Source organism: Gigantopelta aegis, chromosome 9, assembly GCF_016097555.1.
Source record: "Gigantopelta aegis isolate Gae_Host chromosome 9, Gae_host_genome, whole genome shotgun sequence".
In the NCBI taxonomy this organism is placed as follows: domain Eukaryota; kingdom Metazoa; phylum Mollusca; class Gastropoda; order Neomphalida; family Peltospiridae; genus Gigantopelta; species Gigantopelta aegis.
The window spans coordinates 39,182,337-39,195,908 of record NC_054707.1 but is presented as its reverse complement, the minus strand read 5'-3'; the positions used below and the strand labels follow the sequence as shown (position 1 = coordinate 39,195,908).

At 35.1% G+C, this 13,572-nt stretch overlaps 1 protein-coding gene across 1 annotated transcript; it reads left to right on the top strand.

Moving 5' to 3' along the window:
- LOC121380541 (leucine-rich repeat-containing protein 72-like) lies at positions 1–12,366 on the top strand. The gene is made up of 8 exons (XM_041509394.1): positions 1–59; positions 1,879–1,949; positions 2,525–2,594; positions 4,286–4,481; positions 5,951–6,040; positions 7,477–7,647; positions 8,249–8,285; positions 11,714–12,366. Exons 1-8 carry the CDS (start codon positions 42–44, stop codon positions 11,877–11,879), a joined length of 819 nt encoding a protein of 272 aa, XP_041365328.1. The 5' UTR covers positions 1–41; the 3' UTR covers positions 11,880–12,366.
- The last annotated feature ends 1,206 nt before the right edge of the window (positions 12,367–13,572 follow it).

The following is a 13,572-nucleotide window of genomic DNA, read 5'->3' as shown; positions in this document are numbered from 1 at the left end:
TAACTTTGTTTCAGTTATTGTAGCAACGACTTGAAAAGAAAATGGAAGAGAGCAAAAAGGTTTGCATGTTTTGTAGGGTTTTTTTAACCACAGATGCATCATATTTATTACCACACTACTGGTATGGTATGGGATTAACTACAAATATGGACGAAGCATAATTTTAATAAAATGCAATGCAGAGTATATCAAGTAAAAGCCAATTTATTTTGTTTCTCAACGTGTATTCGTTGGTAACCAATTTCCGTCCGCTATTCATATACTTGACAGTGCCAAAGGAAAGTCCTACCATTACTATTAATGCATATTGCTTAATCAGTATTTTCAGCCCATCAGAGAAATGGAGATTAGGTTGGGGTTGGATAGCTAAAGAGCAGTTTGTTTTATTTAACAACACCACTAGAGTACAGTAATTAATTGGTTCATCAAGATTAACCTCGAGTGCATGCATGAACTAAGTAATTAATTAGTCATTGGCTACTGGATGTTAAATATTTGGTAATTGTAACACATAGTATTTGGAGGAAACCTGTTACATTTTTCCATCAGCAGCAAAAAATCTTTTATATGCACTTTCGCACAGGCAGGACAAGACACCTATTTTGATATACCAATTGTGGGGCATTGGTTAGGATGGAAAAATCCTGAGTCGAGCACTCTTCCAATAGGTAAATCTAGTCTTGCAATATAGCACAAAGCCCATTGCGAATATGTGACATATTTTAAATTATACAGGGCCTGAAAATTCTAAACTGATATAAGCTGATTACTGATTTTTGTGGGTATGGGTAATTTTTTGCATACTTCCATCAGGAAATTGTTCTAGCACACCTGTTGTGGGCTCATCTGCTGATTATGCCAGAGAATTCTCCCCATGACAGGGATCTGATTTTATGGTTTCTTATTAGAGCTGGGCAGTATACATGTCAATACCAATTAAATATTTACCATACCGAGCAGATTTCAAAATACAGAAATTTCGGTATTGAGAATGTTATCCGCCATTTAGTAAAGGACTAACAATATACCTGATGAATGCAAAATAGCTGAAACGAAGAGCGAGATACATGAAATTTTATTTTATTTAGATGAAATTAGTGGGTGAAACATGCATTTAAAGCTGAGTATACGAAAAATACCGCTCGATATCGGTATTAGTATTGTATCAATACCAAATACCGTACTGATACTGAGGTAAATCACTCCAAAAATACTGATACTGATACCAAAAACATCATTATTCAGTGCTTGAACAAAGCAATATTCTTGGTTTAGATAGTCTGATTGTCAGTTTATTTTGATTGATTTTGTATTCATGTAAGTGGTGTTAGTTTAAAAACAAATCAAAACTACTTGCTTGAAAACCCTTGAACACCAACAGTCCTAGGAGCTGTTTGACAAACATCCCTTCCCTCAGTGTAATGCTTTGTTAGGGGAAGACAACACTCACCTCTAAAAAATATGCCATCAACACCCATACACAGATTTCCCATAGTTTCCCCAACAGATGTCGAATTTTCTTTTTGTATTTTTGTTTTGTATTTTTGTTTTGTTTGGTAATAAATACAAGATGTTAAAAAATCATCTGTGAAAGAAACAAATAACCATAACTGTCTGCATGTTTACTTTATGAATAAGGATGGGAAATTATTATGAGTGGCTGAATTTTACTTTAGGATTAAAATATTACAGAACTTTTGAAAAAATGGAAATACATGTACATATGTAACTGAATAGTTGACAAAACAAATTTGAATAATTTTGAGGTTTTGATGGGTTTTTTTAATATGTTTATTTGTTATTTGTAGTACTTAATTTTATCAATTTCAACTTCACAATTTGTTTGTATACTGCTAAATTTTAATATTTGTATTACAGGCACTAGCTGAATTTCTATCACAGCAAGGTCTCAAAGATAAAGATGTGGAAGAAATATACTTATCTAACAAGTACGTAGTTATAGTCTTGCCTTTACAAAGTAAAAAAGTGAAATATAGGTATTACTTTTCAGATGGTAGTGGCAGCAGTGGCAGTGGTGTCAATGTTTTGTTTAGCTCTCCGTTAAAAATTTACTTCATTTCTCACAAATTATAAATCATAAATCAATGAAACTTGGTTTATAGGTGCACCTTGATATATTAATCATCAGCTATTGGATTACAAAAATGTGGTAATTTTGACATATAGTCTTAGAGAGCAAACCCGCTACAATTTTTTCAATGGTAACGTGATCTTTTATATGCACCATCCCATAGACAGGATAGCACATACCACAACCTTTGATATACCGTTATATATACAATATATACAGTTGTGGTGCACTTTAAGATGCTTCTCCCACAAAAATAAAAGTATTTAGACAAAAGAAATCCCTTGCCACACTCACCAGTCTCCCCCGGTATTTGCATGTATTAACATCCATTTTAAAACACAATATTAGGATGAGGCCAGCTATTATTTCTCAAAGGACAAAATTTGGAAGATTTCAGATTAACTGTTGTATTGCATTCCCCATTTTTTTCAGAGGACTCACAAAAATGTGTGACTTGCAGAGATTTCGATTTTTGAAGTATTTATGGTTAAATGGAAATAAGGTAAGATTGTTTTAATATTAACTGCCTGTTGTAACTAATTAGCTTAATTAAATGTTAGCACAAAATATATTTACCGGTATGTTCAGTATTCATACATGTAGGTAACAATTTTCTTATAACGTGAAACTTCAAGTGACTGACCTTTAGGTTAAAGTTTAGGGTACAAATTTGTATTAAAATGTAAAACGCTGTTATTAAAGATTTATTTATAGGTTATCTTATAATAATAATGAAATACAATTATTACAATTTAAAAAACCCCAAAACCCCCCCGATTTATTGCCTTCAGTCTCTAAATCAGACACTAAAAGGACCAAGTAAAAGGTCTGGTTTACACAGTTTCTGTAGTTATATTTAAAATGGAACAGTAAAAAACGTCCAGTTTGGGGGGAAATCTTGTTTACAGATGATCCGGGTGTGAGGGTTTTTACTGTATTGTGTTTTTAATAATATCTTTATATGAGTAACTGGTCTGGTTTTGACTGTATTGTGTTTTTAAATACTATCTTTCTATGAGTAGCTGGTCTGGTTTTGACTGTATTGTGTTTTTAAATACTATCTTTCTATGAGTAGCTGGTCTGGTTTTGACTGTATTGTGTTTTTAAATAATATCTTTCTATGAGTAGCTGGTCTGGTTTTGACTGTATTGTGTTTTTAATAATATCTTTCTATGAGTAGCTGGTCTGGTTTTGACTGTATTGTGTTTTTAAATACTATCTTTCTATGAGTAGCTGGTCTGGTTTTGACTGTATCGTGTTTTTAAATAATATCTTTCTATGAGTAGCTGGTCTGGTTTTGACTGTATTGTGTTTTTAAATAATATCTTTCTATGAGTAGCTGGTCTGGTTTTGACTGTATTGTGTTTTTAAATAATATCTTTCTATGAGTAGCTGGTCTGGTTTTGACTGTATTGTGTTTTTAAATAATATCTTTCTATGAGTAGCTGGTCTGGTTTTGACTGTATTGTGTTTTTAAATAATATCTTTCTATGAGTAGCTGGTCTGGTTTTGACTGTATTGTGTTTTAAATAATATCTTTCTATGAGTAGCTGGTCTGGTTTTGACTGTATTGTGTTTTTAAATAATATCTTTCTATGAGTAGCTGGTCTGGTTTTGACTGTATTATATATTTAGGTCTCACTACACAGATGTCATCTGCATTGAAACTCATGTTAAATTGCCCAACTTCAAATGAAAATTGCCAATAAAACGGGTTCTCATTGTCACTAACTACATACACCATTGCGAAAATACATTATATAAGCATTTATTTTCTCTCCAAAATTGAGAACATTTCCGTCTCAGTTTTTTGCTATATGACCACATCTGGATGTAGTACCAGTCCAAACAGGTGGTTCATTAACCGATTCGCTTCGGCTGTCTCTTGCATTATACACCCATGCCCGAAAAGGTCAATGCACAATATTACAAAATAACATTGGCAAAATATAGCCAGAAGGCTTACCATTAAACATACATATTGTTTTAATTCTTCACCATTTCCTGGAAGTGAATATGTGAACCATAACATGTGTCACAATTAGGAACTATAGTGGACCGTGATGAATGAACTCTCACCCGGAAGTCAACTGTGTAGTGAGACCTAAAATAATATCTTTCTACGAGTAGCTGGTCTGGTTTTGAGGGATTTCACTGTGTTATATATTGAAATAATAATCTTTCTACGAGTAGCTGCGACGAATCAACTGCCTGCAGGGGAACGCCCAGCTAACCGAGCTGTACCTGCAGGACAATGCTCTGGTGGACATCACAGGGGCCTTACACCAGCTGACCTGTCTGAAGACCCTGCTGCTCCACAACAACCAGCTCACCGATCTCGAGGACATTGTCAACGAACTCCACAAGATGCAGAGTCTGGAGACACTAAGTGAGTTCTTCATTCAGTGCTAGCATTGGCAGGGGCTAATCCAGGATTTTTTAAAGGGGTGGGTGGCTCACAAAATTCTAAAAAGGGCTATTTGAGTTTGTCAAAGGCAAATGAGCAGAGCTCCCAAAGGGTTCAACATCTATAGGGGGATTTGAAATTAAAATGCCCAGACGCATTTTTAGGGCAATTCAGTGTTGTATATTGTGAATGATGAATTAAAAAAACAAAAAGTCGTTAGAAATGACACTTCAAACATGTTCTGTGACCCTTTCTGAATCCACTCAGTGGTTGATTTTTTTTAAAGATGCTGCACAGTGTGAGAGTGCTTGTCCAAGGTGTGATATGTCAGAGGATTGATTCCCTTCAATGGACAAGCCTCATTTGAAGTCCTACTGTTCTAATTGGTGCTTCATAACTGGTATTTCAAAAGATGTGGTGGGTACTGTCTTGCCTACAGGAAAGTACAGAGAAATGTTCTATTGCTGCCAGTCAGTAGGCTAATACAAGTAACCATATGATGGCAGTGGCTTTCTTCTCTCATTGTCTAGACTGTCCCAATTACCTAAAGACCAAAAGCTGCTGATTAAAGTATTTTGACAAGTGTTAAACAAACATTTATGGGGCTTCCCATTATTTTAATATGTATATTAACAAACTAAAGAATTATTGGCTTACCATTATTGGGACCAGGATGTAGCCCAGTGGTAAAGCGCACGATCCCCATTGGTGGGCCCATTGAGCTATTTCTTGTTCCATTTGGGATTGATCCCTGTCGGTGGGCCCATTGGGCTATTTCTCGTTTCAGCCAGTGCACCACGACTGGTATATCAAAGGCCGTGGTATGTGCTATCCTGTCTGTGGGATGGTGCATATAAAAGATCCCTTGCTACTAATGAAAAAATGTAGTGGGTTTCCTCTCTATGACTATGTCAAAGAATGACTATATGTTTGACATCCAATAGCCGATGATTACTAAATCAATGTGCTCTAGTGGTGTCATTAAATAAAACAAACTTTTTTTATTATTATTGGCTTACATTGCCAGTATTGCATTGTATTTTGTTGAGACTAATTATTAAATATAACATATATACAGAAGCCAGTAAATGTCTCATTTTTTTCCCTTAGATTTTTGTATTTGTTTTTAGGTTAAAACTGAAAATAATAATGAACAAAATGTTGTTGATTTAGTTCGTTTACATTATCAGTCAATATACATGTATGTACAAGTATATCCATGTAAAGTTATAATTATTTCCTTCCTGTGGTCCAATCATTTATCTTTTTATGTTTTAATTAAAACAAATACAAATAATGTGTGGGTGGGGGTTTGGGATTTAAAACATTTAAAACAATTTATTATGCAATAGTACCTTTACAGTAGTTCAAGAAAAACTGGAATACAAGCGGTTTTTAAAAGAATGGTAATTTTTACCAAAGTGCTAATGTTTACTTCCTTTTTGTTCCAGACCTTTTAAATAATCCAGTTGCCCAGGAAACTGAATACCGATTCTTTGTGATCTGTTCACTACCATCTTTAAAACTGCTGGACAGAAAAGGTGAAGTAATTTAGTGAAATATATTGTTTTCTTGTTTAAATTCATCTGCTGATATTTGTAAATAGGAATCTAAAAATATACTGGTTACCAGGGGTGGGGAAAAGCCCTTTTTCCCCGGTCTGGGACCGATTCTCGATCTCTGAGACCGAAATTATTTTTTAAAAACACGCGTTTGCCGGTCCCACTTTTGTCATTCTTGTCGGTCCGAAGCACCTGTCCATTTCTATTATTGGAACAAATTCCTATCGGTCAAGTGGACCGGCCAGCCCAGACTTCGGTATCTCGTGCAGGATTTAAAATAATAAATAGTGGTCAATATGGCTGGTGTTTCAGACGTTTGTGATTTTAAAGTCTGCCTGAGTATATCGCCAGTCACTGAAGTCGGACCTACAGTAGTGTCAATCGACTGCCACTAGGCTAGACATTTGTCAAAGTTGCTGAGTCGGTCAAGAGATTACACAGACATAAACGATAGCACCATTCTTGGTTTAGAGAGCCATCAAGGTATTACACTCCAATTAAAACAAAGGACCCAGAATTTGCAACTGGTCACAATCAACACCTGTCAACACCTGTGTACGGAGCTCTGTCGGATCGAGTGTCCTAGTCCAAAGCAAGAGGTTTTTGTGCAATACAAACTGCTTAAAATAGCATAAAATATAATGAAATAATCTATAAATGTATTTATTGTTGACTGTTCAATGTAGTGTATCCAATAATTATAAAGGATTTTAAAATTAACAAAAGGTTTCCACCTTTTTTTTAACAAGTGGGAGTAAGCAGAACAGCTACATGTACTGCTATCTCAAGAGCCAGTAGAGGTCAAATTTCATCCAATCAGTGATGACGTTATTACTCTCTTTGTCTAAACATGTGCTAGCTCAGGCTGTCAAACGCTTCAACGGAACTTTTATTCCTTTTTTATATTATTTATTCTATTATGTAAAATATATACAATTTGTGGGGGTTTTCACTGATCATATGTGATTATTATTTTTTTTTTTTTATGTTTTCATGTTTATCGTTTCGCGTTCATGATTCAAAATAAAACTACACAAATATCACTATGATTTAAAAAAAACACGATTTGGCAAATATCGTTTTTTAAATGTTCTCTTTTTTTTTTTAATTCCTCTCCCCCCCCCCCCCCCCCCCCCCCGGTAGTGACGACATCAAGTGGGACCGATTGACAATTTTATTTTTCCCCTCCCCTGCTGGTTACATATTGAATACTGACATTGGATGTCGTGTACTATTTCACCATGTAGAAAATCCAGCTAAATGTCCTTTTGTAAAATACTTTAAGATTTCACATGTTAAAACATTCAAGAAAATTTGGAAATTTGGAAAATCCAGGCAAATCTCGTCCTTAAAAAGATCCATCTAATCAAACACAGTCTATAGATGTATTCTAACTGTTATTCTAATGTTTTCAGAAATCCAGAAATCTGAACGAGATTTTGCTAGAAAAATATACGACCAAAACCAGGAGGAAGTAAGACAGACAATAGCTTTTGGTCGCCGATCTCAAGGCCCTCCAGATCTTTTCTTCCCATCTGCAGCAGGTGTTAAAAAGATGCAACCTCGCACTGATGACTTACATATAGGTATAAACAGGCATTACCTATTTTGCATGCTAAATATTGCTGTGTATTGCGGACCTCACCATTTAAGAGGATCAATCACTGTTGCTTCCATTTGCACATGCCAGCATGGGCGGTCCACTCTCCTACCCACCCCAAACCTTTTCCTGTCCTGACAGAAGTTGATACCTGCACCCATAACAGGCTGGCACTACAACAGCTTGCTCTGGATGTGCACATAAAACCCTCCGACCTGACCTGTTGCGCTTCCCATCACTCCCCGGAGACTAATTTAAGGAGAGTAATGTCTTTAGGTTCCCTCAGCATATGAAAGTATATGGAATCAATATGGTAATATCTTAAATGGCTCCCCTTATTCTACAGTTGCTTTATAAATATGTCATCAGTTATAAGTGTAATGATACTAAATCAGCATCTACTTGACTTCCCTTCTTTATTTTTTTCTTGTAGTGTACTGATTTTAAGTTTAAAAAAAAGAAAAGAATAAAAGAGTTTAAAACTGTTATAAGATTTATTAAAGCATTCATATTGTGTTTAGTTTCTGATCATTGTTTTGAATTTTGTATGCAATGTGCTTGATAAACTTTAAACATTTATCTTTCAGAGTCAAAAGAAGTTGCAAACAATTTTTTAAAAGACTGGTGAGAAAATTATTTTAAAAAAACTTTTAGGTGGTAAAAAAGTATTTAAATGTGTTTGAGTGTATTGAAATAATTTTTGCACAACCTGTATATATAAACGGCTTAACTAAATATATACAGAGAAATTAATTAAGCACCTCTTGAAATAATAAAGCCACTGATTTACCCTGTGATAAAAATAAAAGTTTTATTTCATTTTCCCTAAAAGGGCCTTCCTTTCTGGCAGCCTTAGAGGCTGTGGACATGCGCTTTAAAATTTATATTCAAAACTATTAAAGTCCCCTTTCCCGTTTTTGACTTAATATTCCAAATTGTCCATTAGTATTCTGTCCCAGACCAGGCGTGCGCGCTCTCTCTCTCTCGCTCTCTCTCTCTCTCTCTGTGTCTCTGTCTCTGTCTCTCTCTGTCTTTTAGAGGCTGCGTTGCATTAAACTAGCAACAGTTACCTGTTGATAATTTCTGATGACTCACTAATGGGATAAGATTGGTAGTGGCTTTCATCTGGGCATATGGTGGTTCTGCTCACTACTTACTGAGGTTGTCTTTATGGGGTTTCAATGCACGTTTCCTGACAAAACTTGATTGTTGAACTTTCCTGATCCATAGTTATTTTGGCTCCCATTTTATCTCAAATACAGTAGTAAGAACATTCGTTTTCCTCTTAGCCTGACCTCTCTACTTACTACATTTCCCAACTTTTCAATTGATCTGGTCTGAACGTCACAACAGCCAACATTTAGAAAAAATCTTCCATGGTATTCAATGTAGTGTATTTCCAGTCATGTGGTTATGTCTTTCTTCTTTACTTGAATGGTCTGGACGTTCCGTTTTATATTCTGCTTAATCAGATTCATCTCATTAATCTTTTAGATTCAACTAGTATAAACATTTCTAAAGTGTTTATTTTTTACTTTCAAAATTCCTAAGACTAAGAGATATGTTTCAGTTGCCATTTTGGAAGTTGCATCGGTAATTGCTTATTAATCAGAAAGTTCTTCTCTTTTTTTGTATTTGTTGAGTTGAGGTGGAGGGGTTTACATTAAAATAAAACAGTTGGCAACTTCTCTGGTTTGAGATGTCTCATACTGCCATGACTTATCTGAAGAGTCACTTTTCTTTGGCAAAAGTCTTTAGAAGTGTCGGTTACCTTGCACAGTGATGTGATTAATTCTGGGAACTCTGTAAAAGAGTTCTGGAGCTATTAGACTCGAGGAATCTCGGAAGAAGGCATGGCATGAGACAGCATCATCTGATCTGCCACCATCTCTGTCAGAGATACCAACAGCATTTGGTGCAGAAGTGGAGGATACTTTCAGATCGTTGATGACAACAATATTTTTTTTTTATGATGAAGACTTCCAAGTCCCATCTTTTGCCTATTTGAAGACTCTGTGGCACTGTCCATCAGACTCTCGTAGCTGTGCAAAACATTTCAGCTTTTTTACCAACATGATTCGGTAATTGTGTTAAGATTATCTTCAACTGTCTCCAGCCAGTCACATTGTGTTAAGATTATCTTCAACTGTCTCCAGCCAGTCACATTGTGTTAAGATTCTCTTCAACTGTCTCCAGCCAGTCACATTGTGTTAAGATTCTCTTCAACTGTCTCCAGCCAGTCACATTGTGTTAAGATTCTCTTCAACTGTCTCCAGCCAGTCACATTGTGTTAAGATTCTCTTCAACTGTCTCCAGCCAGTCACATTGGTGTTCAATGAGTCGGTGAGATGATAAATCTCCTGAACATGGATATCAGAGCTGTTGGTTCCTGTTGGGTCACCTGTGGCTCATCGGTTGCTAACCGTAGCTTTTCTTTCAGTCTAGGAAGTTGTTTATTTATATAATGTCCTTCCATCTTGACCATGGCCAACAACTCTTTCTAGGAAGGATCTGACATCTTTGTTATGCAAGTTTGATCAGTCAGAGGATAGAGTGGTTACGGGTGTATACAACCAAATCAGATCCCATAGACGACAATAGTAACATATGTGGCTAAAACTTCTACCTGTAGCGTATCAATCGACATAAATGCCATGGATATAAATACTACCACCCCTCACCCTTAAAGTAAATCGGAAAAAACTGGGGGTCAAGCTGCTCATTTCTGAGATAACAGATAGTGTCTTTGACTACCCTAATACCATATTTAAGAGTAGTTGTATGTGGCAAGTCAAATATGATGTAAAAAGAAATTATTGAAATCTTTACAGTATGAATTATAGGCCAAAACCAATTTGTCCTAGTTCCGCACAAAATGTTAGCACTTATATTTTTTACAGGTACCCCATACATGTTTCAAGCACAAGTCTACTTGACACAGTGGTACTAGATGAAATAAAACTGCATAAATTTTTTGTCCAGATAAAACTATTTTTTTTTTTACAACCAACACACTGACATTTATCACTAATCACAGGACTTGTGGCATTCACTTCTCTATCAAAAGTTTGGTGCACCTCCAACTTTGACCCAGCCGGAAGTTATTTGGTTTAGTACCACCGTAAGAGTTTATTTACTGGTGAGCTTATTGCTCATGTTCATTGTGGAACTCAATGCCTTACCCAATATTTAATGTAGGATTTAAGGACACTGCATCAGCTGCAGAGGCGGATCTAGAGTTGTTGTCCAAGTTTTCTGTTCAAGTTAAATTGCCAGAGATGTTCATTTTATGTGCTTTTCATGTCATTTCTTGAAACTTTGTTAGCAGTAGTCACTACTTAGATCAAAAATCTCAAGATGGTGTGTCCTTGTGGTAAGAGTGTATAATCTGACAACAGTGTGTTTGTCAGTTTCAGCCCAGTTGTTGCAAGCTAAGAAGGCTCCTGTGTTGGCTGCTTTGCAACTTATATTATCTTATTCTGTGTTGCTTTAGCATCTTATATGATTGCTTTAATCTCCTATTGTATCAGAGATGTTTTGGTCACTTGATTGCCTGAAGGATGAGGTCAGGTTAAGATGAAAAGAAACGGAGAAACATTTGAGTGTTTTCTCCTTACATGAATACTTAACTTGTCCTCTCCAGTTATTCTGTTGGTTGTCCTGCACGCCGGTGAAAGAAGAAAGGAAGGTAACCACATGATTAGAAGTACACTACCTTGGTTACGATAGATTTTAATCAATGGTTGGCTGTTGGAACATTCAGACCAGATCAATTGAAAACATGAAATGCAGTAGGTAGTCATGGTACAAAAAATGGAGGTGTGGTTAATTAAGTTTTTTGTGTATAGTTCAAAAGAAAATTAATACGTATGAATTACTGCAACCACAATGATCTACTGGATATAATTTTAGTATTTCGGAATTTCAATGATTACCTATTTTATGGGATAAAAACATTAATCACTCTATTGCAGAATGTAACAGAATGGTTCATAGTGATAAAAAAATGTATTTATTTATTTTAGGTTTTTTTATATTTGAATGTGTTTCAGCACAATATATGAGGATGTTGAAGAAGCTTTCAATGTTCGCCGACTTAAAAACTCTGTAAAACTGTACACATCGTTTGACTGGTCAAAGGTTCCGAGGATCGAGGAAAGACGACAAGCCGAAACGCCATTTGACTCGCCAGAGATTATCACCCACGTCTACCGATGAAGATTTGTACATACATAAATATAAATTAATGAGAATCTAAAATAGCATTATTGTATCACAAATATGGTTTTAAAATGTTTTTTAAAGCTATTCTCTAAAATAGCGTGTATGATCACCAGAGATTGGGAACCATGTCCACCTATGAAGAGTTGTACATACATGTATATAAATATACAAGTTTCTCAAATTGTATTAATGTATCATAAATATGGTTTTAAAACAAAAAAAGAAGCTATTCTCTAGTGAAGTGTAAGACCACCAGAGATTGTCATCCATGTCTACTGATGAAAATGTGTACATATATACATATACGAGTCTCTAACATTGTATTAATGCATCATAAATATGGTTTTAAACAAAACTAAAAGCTATTCTCTAGTGAAGTGTATGATCACTACCATTATGGTGCTGTGTGAAGTAAATTCTAATACTTGTTGCTTCGTTGTTTTATGGAGTATTCATTATAATAATATATATTTACAATTTGTGTAATTAGTTCATTTATGTTTATGGCTGGAATTGTAGCTGTAGGCAACTCCAAGCCTAGTGTGGGCTCATGGACATACACAGAATGGTGTATGGACGTAAAAAGGTTGGAATATATCAGTAGCAAGTTATTATGAAGACAATGAGTAACAGCATGGTTGCAGTGAAGTATACGATCACTAGTCTACTAATATGCTTCTGAAGAAAAGAAAAACAAATTATGGCCTCTGTTTTGTCGAAACTGATGTCTGTGCTAACAATGGATTTATTGATGGAACAACGTGATCAATATTTGTGTGATCTACTTATGGTTATGCCAATGATGGATCCATTGATGTTGCAGAGACATCAATAACTATTACACTTTTTTGCAATATATTCTGCTGACATACATACATATGGTCTACTGATGTATGTTATGAATGGTTATAATTTTGTTCTGTATTGATATTTATAAAGTGACAAAACTCAAAAGCAGCATCAATTAAATGTGGATAAAAATGGTGCATTTATGAAGACTTTCTGCAGTATTTTCTGACATTTTTAAAATGTAAATGGAAATTCACTTATTTGCAACCCAGCAGTCAAATAATTGTACTCTTACTTGGTTCTTTCATTGAATAAACTTTGCTAAAGAAAAGTCAGTTCAAACAATAAGAATAGTGTGAATTAAATTTATAGTAAATGTTATGACAAATGTGACAGAATGCAATGATTCTTAATTCAACCTGACTTTGACTAAAAACAAAGCTGTGACTACAAACATGTATTTGAAAGAGTGTTCATAATTGGCCGAGAACCCGATTCTTGCGCAACACTATGCAAGGTAGTGTTGGATTTCAGAATAGAAACACGTTTTTACATGTCCAAATGCTTAGGAAACACATTCCCTACATCAGAACAGAGTTCTGAACACATGGACAGTGTTTATGTCTACTATTTTATCTTGAATTGCTCAACTGTTATTTGTACCTGTAATGATGATTAATTGACAGTTAACTCAAACATGCACACATTTCATATTTAGAGGTTTTGTGGCAAAATTTAGTTTGTATTCTGTACACCTCATGGTCATATATTGTAAACAAAATATATATATATATATATATATTACCTCTAGAAAACTAGTCTGTCGTGGATGATATACTCCCATCTTAATGAATGACAACATATTGATTATTATGACCTAAACACCCAGGCTTGTCGA

Bases quoted from the DNA above. Each gene is read 5' to 3' on its own strand.
- LOC121380541 (XM_041509394.1), top strand. The intron at 2,595-4,285 runs GTAAGATTGTTT...TTCTACGAGTAG, and splicing joins TATGGTTAAATGGAAATAAG to CTGCGACGAATCAACTGCCT. The intron at 7,648-8,248 runs GTATAAACAGGC...TTTATCTTTCAG, and splicing joins CACTGATGACTTACATATAG to AGTCAAAAGAAGTTGCAAAC.